The sequence below is a fragment of the Coffea arabica genome, chromosome 1e (assembly GCF_036785885.1).
Source record: "Coffea arabica cultivar ET-39 chromosome 1e, Coffea Arabica ET-39 HiFi, whole genome shotgun sequence".
In the NCBI taxonomy this organism is placed as follows: Eukaryota; Viridiplantae; Streptophyta; class Magnoliopsida; order Gentianales; family Rubiaceae; genus Coffea; species Coffea arabica.
Window position 1 is genome coordinate 55,844,798 of NC_092311.1, and position 13,339 is coordinate 55,858,136.

General features: G+C 38.3%; 2 protein-coding genes across 3 annotated transcripts; both read right to left on the reverse strand.

Annotated features, from left to right (window-relative positions):
* Positions 1-558: 558 nt before the first annotated feature.
* On the reverse strand, positions 559-5,338 carry LOC113743696 (uncharacterized). The gene is made up of 7 exons (XM_072066535.1): positions 4,466-5,338; positions 4,122-4,313; positions 3,829-4,011; positions 3,570-3,700; positions 2,200-2,368; positions 1,820-1,949; positions 559-1,266 (listed from the first exon to the last, which is right to left on the reverse strand). The coding sequence occupies exons 1-7, from the start codon at positions 4,763-4,765 to the stop codon at positions 1,004-1,006; spliced, it is 1,368 nt and encodes a 455-aa protein (XP_071922636.1). The 5' UTR covers positions 4,766-5,338; the 3' UTR covers positions 559-1,003.
* Positions 5,339-5,482: 144 nt separating this feature from the next.
* Positions 5,483-12,924, reverse strand: LOC113743691 (protein ABC transporter 1, mitochondrial-like). 2 transcript variants are annotated; one of them, XM_072066507.1, is made up of 9 exons: positions 12,313-12,924; positions 11,854-12,079; positions 10,872-11,024; positions 9,952-10,110; positions 9,081-9,240; positions 8,733-8,842; positions 6,836-6,904; positions 6,374-6,490; positions 5,483-6,002 (listed from the first exon to the last, which is right to left on the reverse strand). In XM_072066507.1, exons 1-9 carry the CDS (start codon positions 12,888-12,890, stop codon positions 5,604-5,606), a joined length of 1,971 nt encoding a protein of 656 aa, XP_071922608.1. In that variant the 5' UTR covers positions 12,891-12,924; the 3' UTR covers positions 5,483-5,603. The 2 variants fall into 2 exon arrangements, with proteins under 2 accessions (XP_071922608.1, XP_071922611.1); XM_072066510.1 differs by lacking the exon at positions 6,836-6,904.
* Between the last annotated feature and the right edge of the window lie 415 nt (positions 12,925-13,339).

The window sequence follows — 13,339 nt, forward strand, 5'->3', positions numbered from 1 at the left end:
CCATACTGAGTATCTTGTCTTCTGCCTAGGTCATCACAACAGATGCATTTTTTGGTATGAACAGGTTCTGAATGTAGTAGCTCTCTCTCTATTGAGATGGATTTGATATTTTGACCGAAAAAGAAAATTATCTTACAAATTCTTCCCAACGGTTATTTATATATTTTTTAACAGAAATGATTAAAGATATTTAGGGTTAATGAGAGAATTCGAGTGTGTTTGGATTTGCAATCCTTCAACTCAAATCCCTTTTGTTGTTTGCATAAACTCGCTCGGATTTGAGTTTGAGATCCAGCACACGGAGGAGTAATTTTAAAACTGATAGATTTTAAATTCACCCAAATTAGGAACTACTTCAAATCTCTACTCTCTCACCCTCTCCAATTTTTGTTTGAAAGATCCTCTGCTCCCTACTACTGCGACTTTGGGTGCGTTTACGAGGAATTGCAGCCAGAGAGATGTTTGCGATTGTGTGGGTGAGAGGGGAGGAGCGAGGCCGCTGTTGCCATCATCGTTGCACCAGCCGACGGCGAGAGCAGAAGCAGAGGCACCAAAACGAAGCAAGTAAAGAGTGCAAGTATCGCTGGAAGAGAGGAAAATGGAATATCCGATACCTATCACCATACTTTCTACATTTTCTATTTTCACCCTGATCTTGTTTCAGTAATTAAATCTCATGGAAGTAATAAGCGGTCTCGTACACGGATTTGCTTGCGTGTCTCATCCTGAATTGATCAACCCTTTCTCGATACCGTGATGCAAATTTCTGTACAGCGAATGCCCAAGATCGGACGGACGACCAGCTCCCCCACCGGTTTGAAATCCCATAACATCACGACGCGCAAAGTTGCCATTATCCAACAGATTGCAACCTTGCATCACATCTTGGTATTAAGTCATCTCTACAGTACCAAACATGATTTGCAATAGGTTCAATCAAAGGCTGGCTGGGGACTCCAGGTCAAAGAACTGCTTTGATGTTTGCTTACAGGATTCAAGAAAGCTACACAGTCAAGACTTCAGTACTTGACGGGGAAAGACGTTTTCTGACTGCTTTAGTAGCTGCGCTACCCTTAAAGTTCAGATTTGATAGAGCATCAGACAGTGAATCAACAGTCTCCGATTCCTCAGCAACAGCCGCCACACTATCAACACCATTTTTGCTGATGGATGCACCATTCGAGTCTTCTCCAATTTCTAGCTCTAGAATCTTTAACTCATCGTCAATGTCTTCATCCTCAAGAACTGCACTAAGTGGCGCTGATACTGAAAAGTCCAGATTAAACGAGGTCAATGAGATGATCAATCCAATTCCACAAAACCATGTACAGGGGAAGATTACACTTGCAGAGCATGATAAAGTACTAATTTCATTATTTCCGACTTTCTGTTTGTACTTCTTGATAGTTATCCTTCCTGGCTATTGGCTATCCATGATTATAGGCTCAAACTTTGCTCGATCTATGAATACCCATAACCGAACGGTGTTTGTTAGGCATCAACTTCTTTAAATAATATAACCACCAACTTAAGCATCATCAGGTCAACACGAAATTCTCAGAACCATTGGCAGCTGAAGATGCCGCCATAAGTTGTATCATAATCCTAGCCTGGGCTTAGAGTGGTTTGAAAGTAGCATCAAACCAAACAAGTAACGTAGTAATAACTCGAACCATTTGTTATGCTATCAATTTTTGGTCAGAGCAATCATCCTATAGTATGATTTATCACCATTTCCCCTTAATATCAATTTATTGAGTCATTAGATTTACTAATCAGATATCTGATTGAAACTCAAAGCAAAGACGAAAAAAATTACCTAGAAGTTCATCCACTTGATTTATTGAACGAATGCTTGTATCCAGATCCTCTAGACATAAGTCAACTTCTTCAATGCTAATCTTATTTTCTCTCATTGCTTCTGCACCAACTTTCATTGCTTCAGACACCTTCCACCAAAAGGTTAATGAGTTAAGCCAAATTCAAACTATTCTATGTGAAGGAGCAAATATAGATGATCCAAAGACTAGAAGCTAAGCAGATGCACTGTACATCCACTGAGTTCCCCGCTAGTCATATTGGCTGACATTTTGCCTTGCCAAGATGACTTGAATTTTCTCAACTGTGACGCTGCTCAGAAAGGTTACACTGTAGCTCAACATATGTTCTAGGAAGCCTTTAAAGAGTTATACAAGCTACCTTTCTGGAGGACTCAGCATCTGCAATTACTCTAAGGACTTCCTCCACACGGTTCAGAAGTAGTGTACATTTTTCTCTACTTTGAAATGCCAACTTCAGTTCCCTTGCATGCCTCAGGGCAATTCTCCTATTCCCAGATTTTAGACAACCCACGGCTGAACTTTTAGACCTGCGTTGCAAATAAAGCTGTTCTTATGCAGAAAAGATTGAAAGCGAGAAAACTTAGTAACAATTTGAAATGGGAGAAAAGGTTAACGTTGCACGCAAGTACTTCGCAAGCATAGTGCTCAAACCCACACCCCAACTTAACATTTCTTGTTTGGATGTTAATGTCTTTGTAACATTACAAATTCTGCCCATAAGCATAACATACAGTTGATGCTTAGAGACATCCTAGAACTAAGCTCATTCTTTGTCTCCAATTTAACATTTTAAATATCCATATGAACATCTTTTAAAGAAGCTCTTTATGACCTTAATGATTACGGAGAACCCAAACCTGAAAACTTTGTAATATGTCTGTGTACTAAATACAAAATATGTAGGAATTTAAGGTATAAAACAAAAGATTCTGTCGATCTAGATAGCAAGAAACTGCTGGAGGTGCATACAGAAAAAGTTGCAAACATGTTAAAGATATAAACCATATTTAGCTTTAGCATGCATTAAATTGGTTAAATCATAACTAATTAATTAATAGTATTTTCCATTATTTAAAATATTTATTAATTTATTTTGCAAAGAGACTGAATCTACAGGGCGAATTGCCTTCTAAAGTCTTGAACTCCCGATTTTGGAACAATGTGGTCCATCAAACTTCGAAGTTAAACACATGTAGTGTCTTGCATTCTCAATTGTGGACCAAATATCAAGAATAGATACAAATTGACTAAATACTAACAGGAAGAACAATGTGAACTTTACATAAACATAAACTTCTAGCTTCAAATAGAAACAAGCAGCCATGATTCCTAACAACTGATGTCCCAGTTCTTGTATCTCAAATACAGTTGCAGTGGGAAAGAGAAGAATTAGGTTATTGATTGGAAAATGATGCATAAATACTTTTTATCTTTTCAAAATGTTGAGGATTAACGTGCACATGAAGCTCACAGGATATTTGTGTTCATAACTATCCAATTCCCTTGAGTTATCCTTGATTCAGACCTGACGAAGCAGTTACTAAAATACACTTTGTTTTCAGAGAAACTAAAGGGACCTGATGAAGTCAGAGTTCTCCTACATTTTATGACCATTATAGAGTCTGTTACATCTCCGGAGCACCAGATGGAACATTTAGTGTTTGACTGACTAGAGTAAAGACGTGAAAGTTGTGCAATTAAAACAAATAATCAAAAGCTGATTCTTACTTTCGACAGCGTTGGTCAATCACTTCAAGCTGTTGCTCAAGCTTGTCAACTGTCCACATTAAGTGCAAAACATGATAATCCAGACTAGTGACCTCAGAAACTTCTCCTGAAGAAAGAGAGACTTTCACTCCCTGCAAGGAACTAGTGGCCGAGTTAAATTTGGCTTCTAAATCCTCATAATTTTGCCTCGGAATGCTTCAGGATGCAATAATGTTAAAAACTCAATGAAGACATACAGAATATATCATAATTGAACTACCTCCATAACATCCTTCTTCCTGACCACAAGGTATTTAGCTTTCCCACAACCTGACAAGTAACTCAAGACAGCAGATGCTTCCTTCGGTCCTCCACAAGTTTCCTGGAACTTGGTCAGCGTGATGACACAAGCAGATGTCCAGTGGTTCTCAGAAAGAAGTTGGACAGCTTGAAGAGCTCTTTCCTAAACGTGTCAGGGAGAACTTTTATCTTTTAACTGGAACTTGGGTGCGTACGTATGAAAACTAGTAGTAATAATTCCAATACTTCACAGTCAAAACTATTCAGGTCTACCTTCAACAGGGTTGAAAGTATGCAGTAACAATCTTCAGAGAAATCGGATGGCTGGGAGGGTGTAGAGAAGCCCAGGGTATGCATTGCTTTCCTTAAAATGAGGGAAAGCCTGCCGCTTGGACTCGTTGATGTCCTTGTTGGGTCCGTAAGATCAGAATCCCGCAACAACTCACCAGCATTATGCATCTCAAACTGAAAGGCAATTACAGTAAATACTACTAGTACTAGTAACTAACTAATATGTTCGTCATCGTAACACGCTGCAGTAGCAGCAGTATGAAACTAAACTATAGATAGAGTATTATGAAAGAAGACGATAAAAGTGGGTTTTCTCTTTAACTTACAAGGACTTGGTGGAGGCACAAGGGGGACAAGGCTCCTTCCCGACGGAACCAAATGTTGTTGAGGCGGGAAGGACGTATGATGAAGGTCCCCAGATGTCGAGCCACTTTGATGATAAGGTCCCTCCAGAAGAGATAGCGGCCTTCCCAGTCGGACCTTTGGCCGCTGAACCCCTTGAACCGCGCCACCGCCTTCACTGGGTCGTCCCAGTCTTCTACTTCTCTCCTCACCAACTCCCTCACCTTCAGACGCTCCTCCTCCTCCTCCTCCTGTATATCGTTACTTGCACAGTCCGTCATCATCAACTATTCCTCTGGCACTCCTACTCTACCGTATTTGTTCGATCGATCTATTCCATCCTTCATCCTAATTCCTAGAAAAAGCCGACTACGCAGACGGTGTCGGAGAGAGAGGTGGCTTAAGTTTGGCGGGCATTTTGGTCGCTAATAAGAATCGGTCGCGTCGCGGCTTTTCTTCTGATTCTTCTGTCGCGGCTCGCTGGGGTATTTGCAGATCCAAAGTGCATTTTGCAATTTATCGTCTTTTGGGCTAATGCTTTTTGGGCTTCGACTTTTCGGCTGACCCAAATCAGGATATGAATGTGATATAATATCCTGATATTAAGGGCGAAATACGCAGAAAACTGCAAGAGTCACCAAAACGACGACACCTCTCTCTTTTCCCTTCTCCTCCTATACGGAACATCAGGTCTTTTCCCAATTTACCGGTGGCTGATCAACGAATTTGTTGCTTTAATCGATCTAATTAGTGACTCATTCCAGCCTTATGATCGGTGGTTCACCCAGTTGACCGGTTCCGTATTTTTTGCTACAGTATTTTTTTTTTCCAAAAAATTATGCCAAATAGTCTAACATCCAAACGCATTCCGCGCGTCATTATAATTGAACTTGACACCCATTCTTGTGTCCCATTTGCTAAAAAAAAGCCAGTAAAACAAAATCTAAAAGCAAAAAGACAACATATTTGCAAGATCCACCATGAATGCAAATGCTAGAAAGTAATAAAACATATCAGTATTTGATTGCCTGTATTCCTTCGGAATTTGACATTTCAACAGAATCTGTTGGAACTAAACATCTCAATATAAATGAATCAAATGGTATCAAAGTTACCACCTTCCTACCTTGGCACTGAACCAATAGCAAAGGTTTCATCACTATGATTCCCAAAGTGATAGTTTTCATACACTTCGAGTAGTAGTTGCCTGCAGGGCACAACAGCCCCGAGTTTAATGCACGCAAGAAAAGCACCTGAAAGCTTCCGGTGAAGACTGTAAGCCTCCTGAGGAGGTGGTGTCAGCCTGTGTCTCAACATTGTAGCTCCAAGATTTGAAATACTTTTAGTAATATTGGCAGAGCGGAAGTCATAACCCCCAGGCTTAGCAAAAGGCAGTCCTACTATGAAGCCAGCCTGAACATGAGCTTCCAGCATTATGTCGGATTCCTTCCCCGTGAGAAATCCAAGTCTATGGGACATCTCAACTACGGCTTCTCGGTCACTGTTGGCACAGGCAAGGACCTGATTCAGACATGATTGAATCATGAATATGATCACACGAAGCGAAAGAACGAGGTTATAACACCAGAGAAAAGATCAAGATTTGATCGCATAGAATAGTAGAATTATAAATTCTACAAGAAGGATTCAGCCAAACAAGGACAAGGACAGACAAGCGGATTAATTTTCTCCAGGAATAACAATGCATTAGCAAATATCATAATCCCAAATAGGTTACTCGGAGTGTGGAAAAGAATTCCGCAAATTTGAGAAAATATAAATCATGTCATGTTCTATGAATGCTCACAAGATAAAGGCTAACATGATCAAAAACCAATGGAGACACAGCTTAAGCATAAGCTTGGGGATACTGCAAAAGCAAAACCAATTACCATCCTCAAATAGTCATCGACAAAACTTTTAGGGTAGTCCCGAGCTGCTCCGAAATCAATAAGATTGATGCATTTTGCAGATTCATCGTATAAAAAATTGCTCCAGTTGGGATCAGTCTGCATTAAACAGAACCAAAATACAATGTCAAGAGAAAAACTGACAGACAATCACAAGCGTGTAAGAGGTAATTGGTGTTTCTTTTTTCTTCTATTTTCTCTCTTCTTCTGGGGGGTTGAGTGGTTTTTTTTTTTTTTTTACTAAGTAATTGAGCTAGAAGTTTGCTATTCAATACAAACTCTTATAATGGGGAGAGCTAGTATGAATGATAACAAACCTCTTGACATGGACAAGGGGAGCAAAGTTAGGGGAAGAGTGTATCAGGATGTAATCGCAGTATGCTAGTCTTAACATGCCAAAAACCAGTTTTAGAGGGCTAACCCAGCATACTAGAGGCAACTTACCCCACAAGACCAAGTTCCACAATTATAGTCCCTTGAAGTCAGATTCCATGTAGCACCAAAAGTTGAAACCTTAGGAGAAAATTTCAGGTATAGGGATGACTCATCATGAACTCAGAAGTCCTAGGAGGAAGTGAAAGCAATTCTAAGCTCATAATTAAGTATGGGTTTCGGTGAAAACCAAGAAAAATCTTTGACTATGTGACTAACTTAGCAGAAAAGCTAGAAGTGCTCATAAGGAACTGAAGAGACGGGTCAACTTTATTTAATATTAATACAAGAATATCAAAAGAATGCTGAAAAAAGGAATTTATAGAAGTCACCCCAAACAAGAATCATTATTCTTTTCCCAAATCATAAGAAATGCATTAAAATGCTTTATGCTTATCAGCGGGTATAAACTTCACTTAAAGAATATCGTACTTGGATATCTTAATTTTTCTGCGACCAAATCCTAGAACCATATGCTATAACCAACCAAAGAATGTCCATCAAAATATGATGTCTTAAGACCAATACATGAGTATACCCACCCCAATTCACAACCATTTACACATCATATCCATATTCAGAATTTGCAGGTGCGAGGCATCTCATAACTTCATGTCCCAAACCATTCAAGAAAATTCTAAAAAATGAAAAGGCTTCTCACTATTCTTGTTCTATAAGCTTTTCAAAGTGTAATTCCTCCATCCCAGTTTTCCTAAGAAGACAATGGGACTATATTAATTAGGCAATTTTTGTTCACTGGTGCAAGTTAGAAGGCAATCTTTTGTTAGTTAAGGACATCAATCTCGAGCAACACAAGGTTTTGTTAGTTAAGAACATAATTGGGGAGCAACTTTGGTCATATTTCCCATGAAGACACAATGCTGTTGTAATAACAGTTGAATCTCAATGCAAGTGCTCAAGCTTTAACCCCTTTCTAAGTCATCTAACATAAAGTATTTAAAGCATCTACACTTCTACCTAATTAAACAATATCTTACTATATATAAAGTGTGAAAGGAATTGTCAGTGTTACGTTTTTTGTCATCTTTTACCTGTTCACGCTTACTACAAAGGGTAAATGGGACCAACTAATTAAATAAATTTAAAAAAAACATGTTTATCTGTAACTTCCCCATCTACACTTTTACCAACGTCGGAACTTTCATTCTACCTAATTGTATCCTAACCAACTGCCAATGTTTCACACTACTCCATCCAAAAGTGTACATCTAATGATTCACCAAAACTACTGCAGTATTCTAACACCACTACAACGGCAAAACTAAACAAATAAACCCCAAATTCCTAACTTCAAAAACTTCCCCTCTTCCTTTTACATTTTATCTTCTCCTTCTTTCTTTTTCTCAAAGCAATTTTCTATATTTGAACACACATGAAGTGCGCCTATAGCAATAGTATAATACACAACTAATTTGATTCCACTAGACCAGCTCAAAGTTTTGGTGATACGTGAAACTGTAGCCAGTTTCCTGTTTTGTAGAAGCTGAACAGATTCTTTTTTAACCTATTGTCCAGACAATTGGGCACTAGCAAATTTGACCATCATCCCAGTAAGAAAATTTCGGGTTATACATATGTCATATTAAAAGTTCTCAAACTTTCCCACTTAAGAAATCCATGATTTCCTACTCATTGCAAAAATTATTTCCCTAGTAACTGTCCCAAATAGCAACTTACACAGTATATTTCCCTTTCAACGACTTTTCAGTACTGGTATTTGATCATTAAGTAGGTAAATTTCCAAATATAATTTGAATACATCAACTTGTTTTGCAGGCTTAAAACTCTAAGCAGCTACTTGTGCAACGAAGCTAAGAACCTCTTCATGTTCTCAAAATATAAAGAATCTCGTTATAAGGACAACATAATAACTGCACACAAGACATGCCTGCATGAATCGAAAGAAAAATAACTCCGTCAAAGTAAGTTCAAGCAACTTCTTTCCAACATAATTTCGAGTCTCTTGGTCTAATAATGCCACCTTGTCGATTGGAATTCCTGGAACAAAAAATTTTCATGATCAATATCATCAATCATTTTTTTTAGGGAATTCATCGTACTTATGTAGGTAAAGAATTTTACAATGGACTATATCAAGATATTATACAACAGGGAAACAGATTTGATTGCAATGAATCTAAAGCCAAAAGAGACAAAATTCTAGATTCTGTTTGAAAGCTTGAAAACTCATCACATACTTATACAACATATGAGAGAAAATATGTGCCTTAATTACCACTAACAAGTTCAGTAGTAAGAACTCTTCTGCTTGACAAATCATCCACGACCAGGGGAACATAAAACCCTTGTGCGTCCGAAAGCAGATGACGAAATCTTTTCTGGTTTTCTGCCTCCAGTTCGTAATTGCATTCTCGAGAAAGTTCATCTTTTGCTACCTGTTATTGTTTCCAGGCAGACCCAGTCATATTTACTTCTTTACTTATCAAAAATCTTATATCAGCTTCTCCAGTTACATTAGTTCAAAATATTAAATCAGAATATTTCAGACCCTATTTAGATACCGAAAGATAGATAGAGGAAGTGCAATAGCTTTTTCAAATTCCGTGTATTTCCTAAAACAATCAAGAAGACCAGGATAAGTGGAATAAAATGACCAGATATGGCACCTATGAGTACTTATAATCAATAGAAAATTGGATATTAAAAGCAACATTTTAAGAGAGCAGTTTGAAATACTTAGGTCTAAAACTTCAACAATGTAAACATCAAACAAGATGGGCCCAGGTCAAACTTGAACAACTACAAACAACCAACAAACAATTACTCTAATGCCAATAGTTACAAACTTTCACTGGCATTCTACATATGTCTACAACAGGGTAGCCTTATGTTGACCCAGAATCCAATTAGCAGCAATTAATGAAAGCATGATCCAGCCAGCAGCAGAAAAAAATCAGTCAGCAAGCAACGAAAAAGAATTTGATAGAAGCTCCTATTAAAAGTCAAAAGCATAAACACTTTATGGTAGAAAATGGACAATTTCCAACCAAGCACAATTTCCTGCAATAGGGCCCCTGTTTAAATAATGACATATGATGCAGCATTATCCACATTACACTACTTCCAAGCATCAGCAAATGGCTTACCTGCATAGCATTATCAAGATACAATCTTTCTGGAATAAGATTTGTATAATTGAGTAACAACTTGACATTCTCAATGTCACTCTCAATACTGTCTGCAACTCCAGGGTACTGTATTTTCATTGCAACCTCCAACCCTTCTTCAGTAATGGCGCGATGTACCTAAAGGTGAATTGCAGATATGGATCAGAGCTGCATCATGACTAGAAAAAGGGCATTCTTCAACCCAACACATATTGCAAGAGAAAAATATCTAATCTCTTTTGTATGAAATGAATTAGATCATTGTTATAAAATATAAAAAATTCAGGAAGAAAAGGCAAGAAAAATCATATCAATGTGAACAAAAGTTACAACTCCGCTAAGATGGAACACTACATCCAAAGCAGAAAACTGTAACGACCAAAACATTACCACACTTAATAATGTCTCTCCCTCCAAAGGTTCTAAGCACAAAAGCAAATGAAAGATAAACACTAGTACAAGCTAATACAAGTTTCAGCAAGAAAAAGAGAGAGGAGGACAGAACAAGGGAGAGAATCCAGCACAAAAAAAAGAAAAAGAAGAGGAAAACTAGATCCAAAAATAGTCATCTTTAAAAGATTATTGAGTAATGAATTCTCAAAATATCACTGAGTTGCAGAACCACTGCAGGAAGAAATAGATAAACCCTCAATATCGAACCCTAACCTTGACAATAAGTGACTAACACCTTTTCACACCATAACACATGAAAGGATACTTTAACCAGTCATAGGAACATCAACAAACACTGCATTAATAACTCTTGTTCTCTATGCATGATACTACATGAATAACTCTTCACAGAAAGATGGTCTAACTCATGCAAAAGCACAATCAACATAAGTAAAAAATTAAAGGTAATTGATAAAACCACAAATTCCAGGTGTCACTTGCATCACCTGTCCAATACTTGCAGCAGCCATTGGCTCATAATCAAAATTGATCAACTTAGATGACCAATTAGGCCCTAATTCAGCATCCAAAACTTGATTAAGCTGGCTCCTTGGCATCACATCAGCACCTTGACGGACCATCTCCAAAGCAGCCAAGATCTACAAGATGTGAGAAACTTCTGCCTTTCAAACAAAACTACTAAATTCAGAATATTTGTTCTTTATGCAAGATATATGTAATGGACAATATTTAGTTCAGTTACAGAAAGAATTATTTTTCCAAAGAGAATGTGTACTCCATCGTGTAAGTACTTCAACAACTAATGCCGAAGCAACCATTAAAACTAGAATGAGGTAATATGGCTAATTTCAACAGCTTTTCATAATATTAAAGACTCCAATCCAATTCTCAAATTTTTTTTTTACCAGAGAACCTCAAATTTTTTGTATCCCCGGATAAATATTATGTTGTGTATATAACTAAGCTCCAATACTGATAGCTAGAAGTTGGAACCCAGACAATCTGGTGCCTCTAAATGTTGGATAAAACTGAGTTGTGAGAAGAAATCAGCACAAAAGTTCACATAGTAGTTCAAACACTACGTATCTATGAAGCAAAACCTGGTTCTTATTCAATCTAAGCAAAAAGCCGAGAGCAAGTTGAATTTTCCAGAGTTTTTCTTGGTAATTATAACAATTTCAATCAAATTTTGCCAAAATCATTTCGCACAATCTTATTGCACCAAAAAAAGAAAAGTAGGATTGAATTCCTGAGGTTTCTATCAAACTGTTCAAATTCCTGAAATTCAGAAGTCCATTGATAATTCCATTCCACAAAACTATCATCTGGAAGAAAAATCCATTCCTTTGGCGCTATGCAAGCAGCAGGGTCAAACAGCTGATTGACAATCCAAAGTTATTTATCTTTGTTTCTCCTATTACAAAAATTGAACGTGGTGAAGCAAAATGAATCAGTTAAAGCATTTACCGGAGCAGGTACAAGGGATTCATCTTGTATACTAAGCATCTGGCCTAGTTTGAGGGCTGCCCCACGCATTCTGCACAGTGCAAGAGCCAAACGTTCTGCATTTTTCTCAGATAAGAATGGCGAAACGACAGATTGTTTCTCTTGCAAGTTTGGATTACCAAAAACAAGCCTTTTGGCAGATTCCTGAAATGTTCCCCAAGCAAGACCTGCTCCTAGGCCAGCAAACCTTCAACAGTAATAAACTAGACATTTACTTACTGAAAACCAGGAGCCAAAATAAATGCGCAGGAGCCGTGAAGCAAAGTGAGAAACGAGACTATCTTCCATTCCAATTTCCAGTGTTATGGTTTCATTATCATCCCAATTAGAAATTAGAACCACTATTAAATCGGAGCCCTGGAAAAGATTAAAAAGAGAGGGAGAGAGAGAGTGAACATAAAGCCGAGAGGGAAGACTGACCCGAGGGCTCTGGAGAAAGGGGTGGAGGGAACTCTCCTCTCTCTGGGTTTTCTCGGCTTTTTCCCAGACAGCGGTGGAGTCGGGGTTTGCGTTGGCGAAACCACATCGCCATCCCGGTTTGTGCCAGCACCAAGAGGGGGAGGGGGAGGAGCAGCCGCCGCAGTAGGATCCTCTGCCTTCAAATCTGAAGGGATTTTTCCAGCGCTGCCTCCGGAGTTGGAGGGCGCAGTGATGAGGGCCTCATTATCATCAGAAATGCATGAAACGTGTCGAATCGAATCTGATTGCGGGAGCCGCCGCAGTGGCTCGCCGCCAACGCTTCCGGGCTGTCCCCTGGTATCATCACTGTTATTGATATTGTTGCTAGTAGTGGTTACGGACACCGGGCGAATCTTGCCCTTGGTAAGTCCGGTTAGGTCGGTAGCGGAGAAAATAGTTTTCTTGACTAGGGATTGCAGCAATTTATTCCCTACTTCTCCTCCTTCCCCTTGGCTTTGGCGCAGAACATCACCAAGGGCCTCCTTCGCCACCAAAGATAATCCATTAGCAACCCGCAAGATGTCCTTCAGCCACACCATGCTCCTTCCTTTTTCATCATAACCCGGTCTTAAGAATCCCCATAACAAAAAGCTCCAATCATGCGCGGGATAATTACAGAAACCTCCCCTGAGGTTTCTGATAATTTCACTGAGCTCCTTTAAAGTTTAAAAAATATACATACCTCCCTTATTATTTAAACTGATAATTTTACCCTTAAATATTTTAATGAAATTCTGAATGCTTATACTTAGAGTGAGTTTTAAAATTATTTTTTCATTTCTTTTCCTTCTTATTCCTTTTTTTTTTCAATTTTTCGTCAATAAAACTGTAAAACTATCACTATTACCTCTAGGTTTCAATAATAACCAAATGTCGAACTAGTGATTTTGTTGACGAATTAATTTTATATATAATCTAATGTTTTTGCTGATCTTTGTTTTCTATTTTTGGGTATTAAAATTAACAATAAATTAAAAAAAGGATTAAA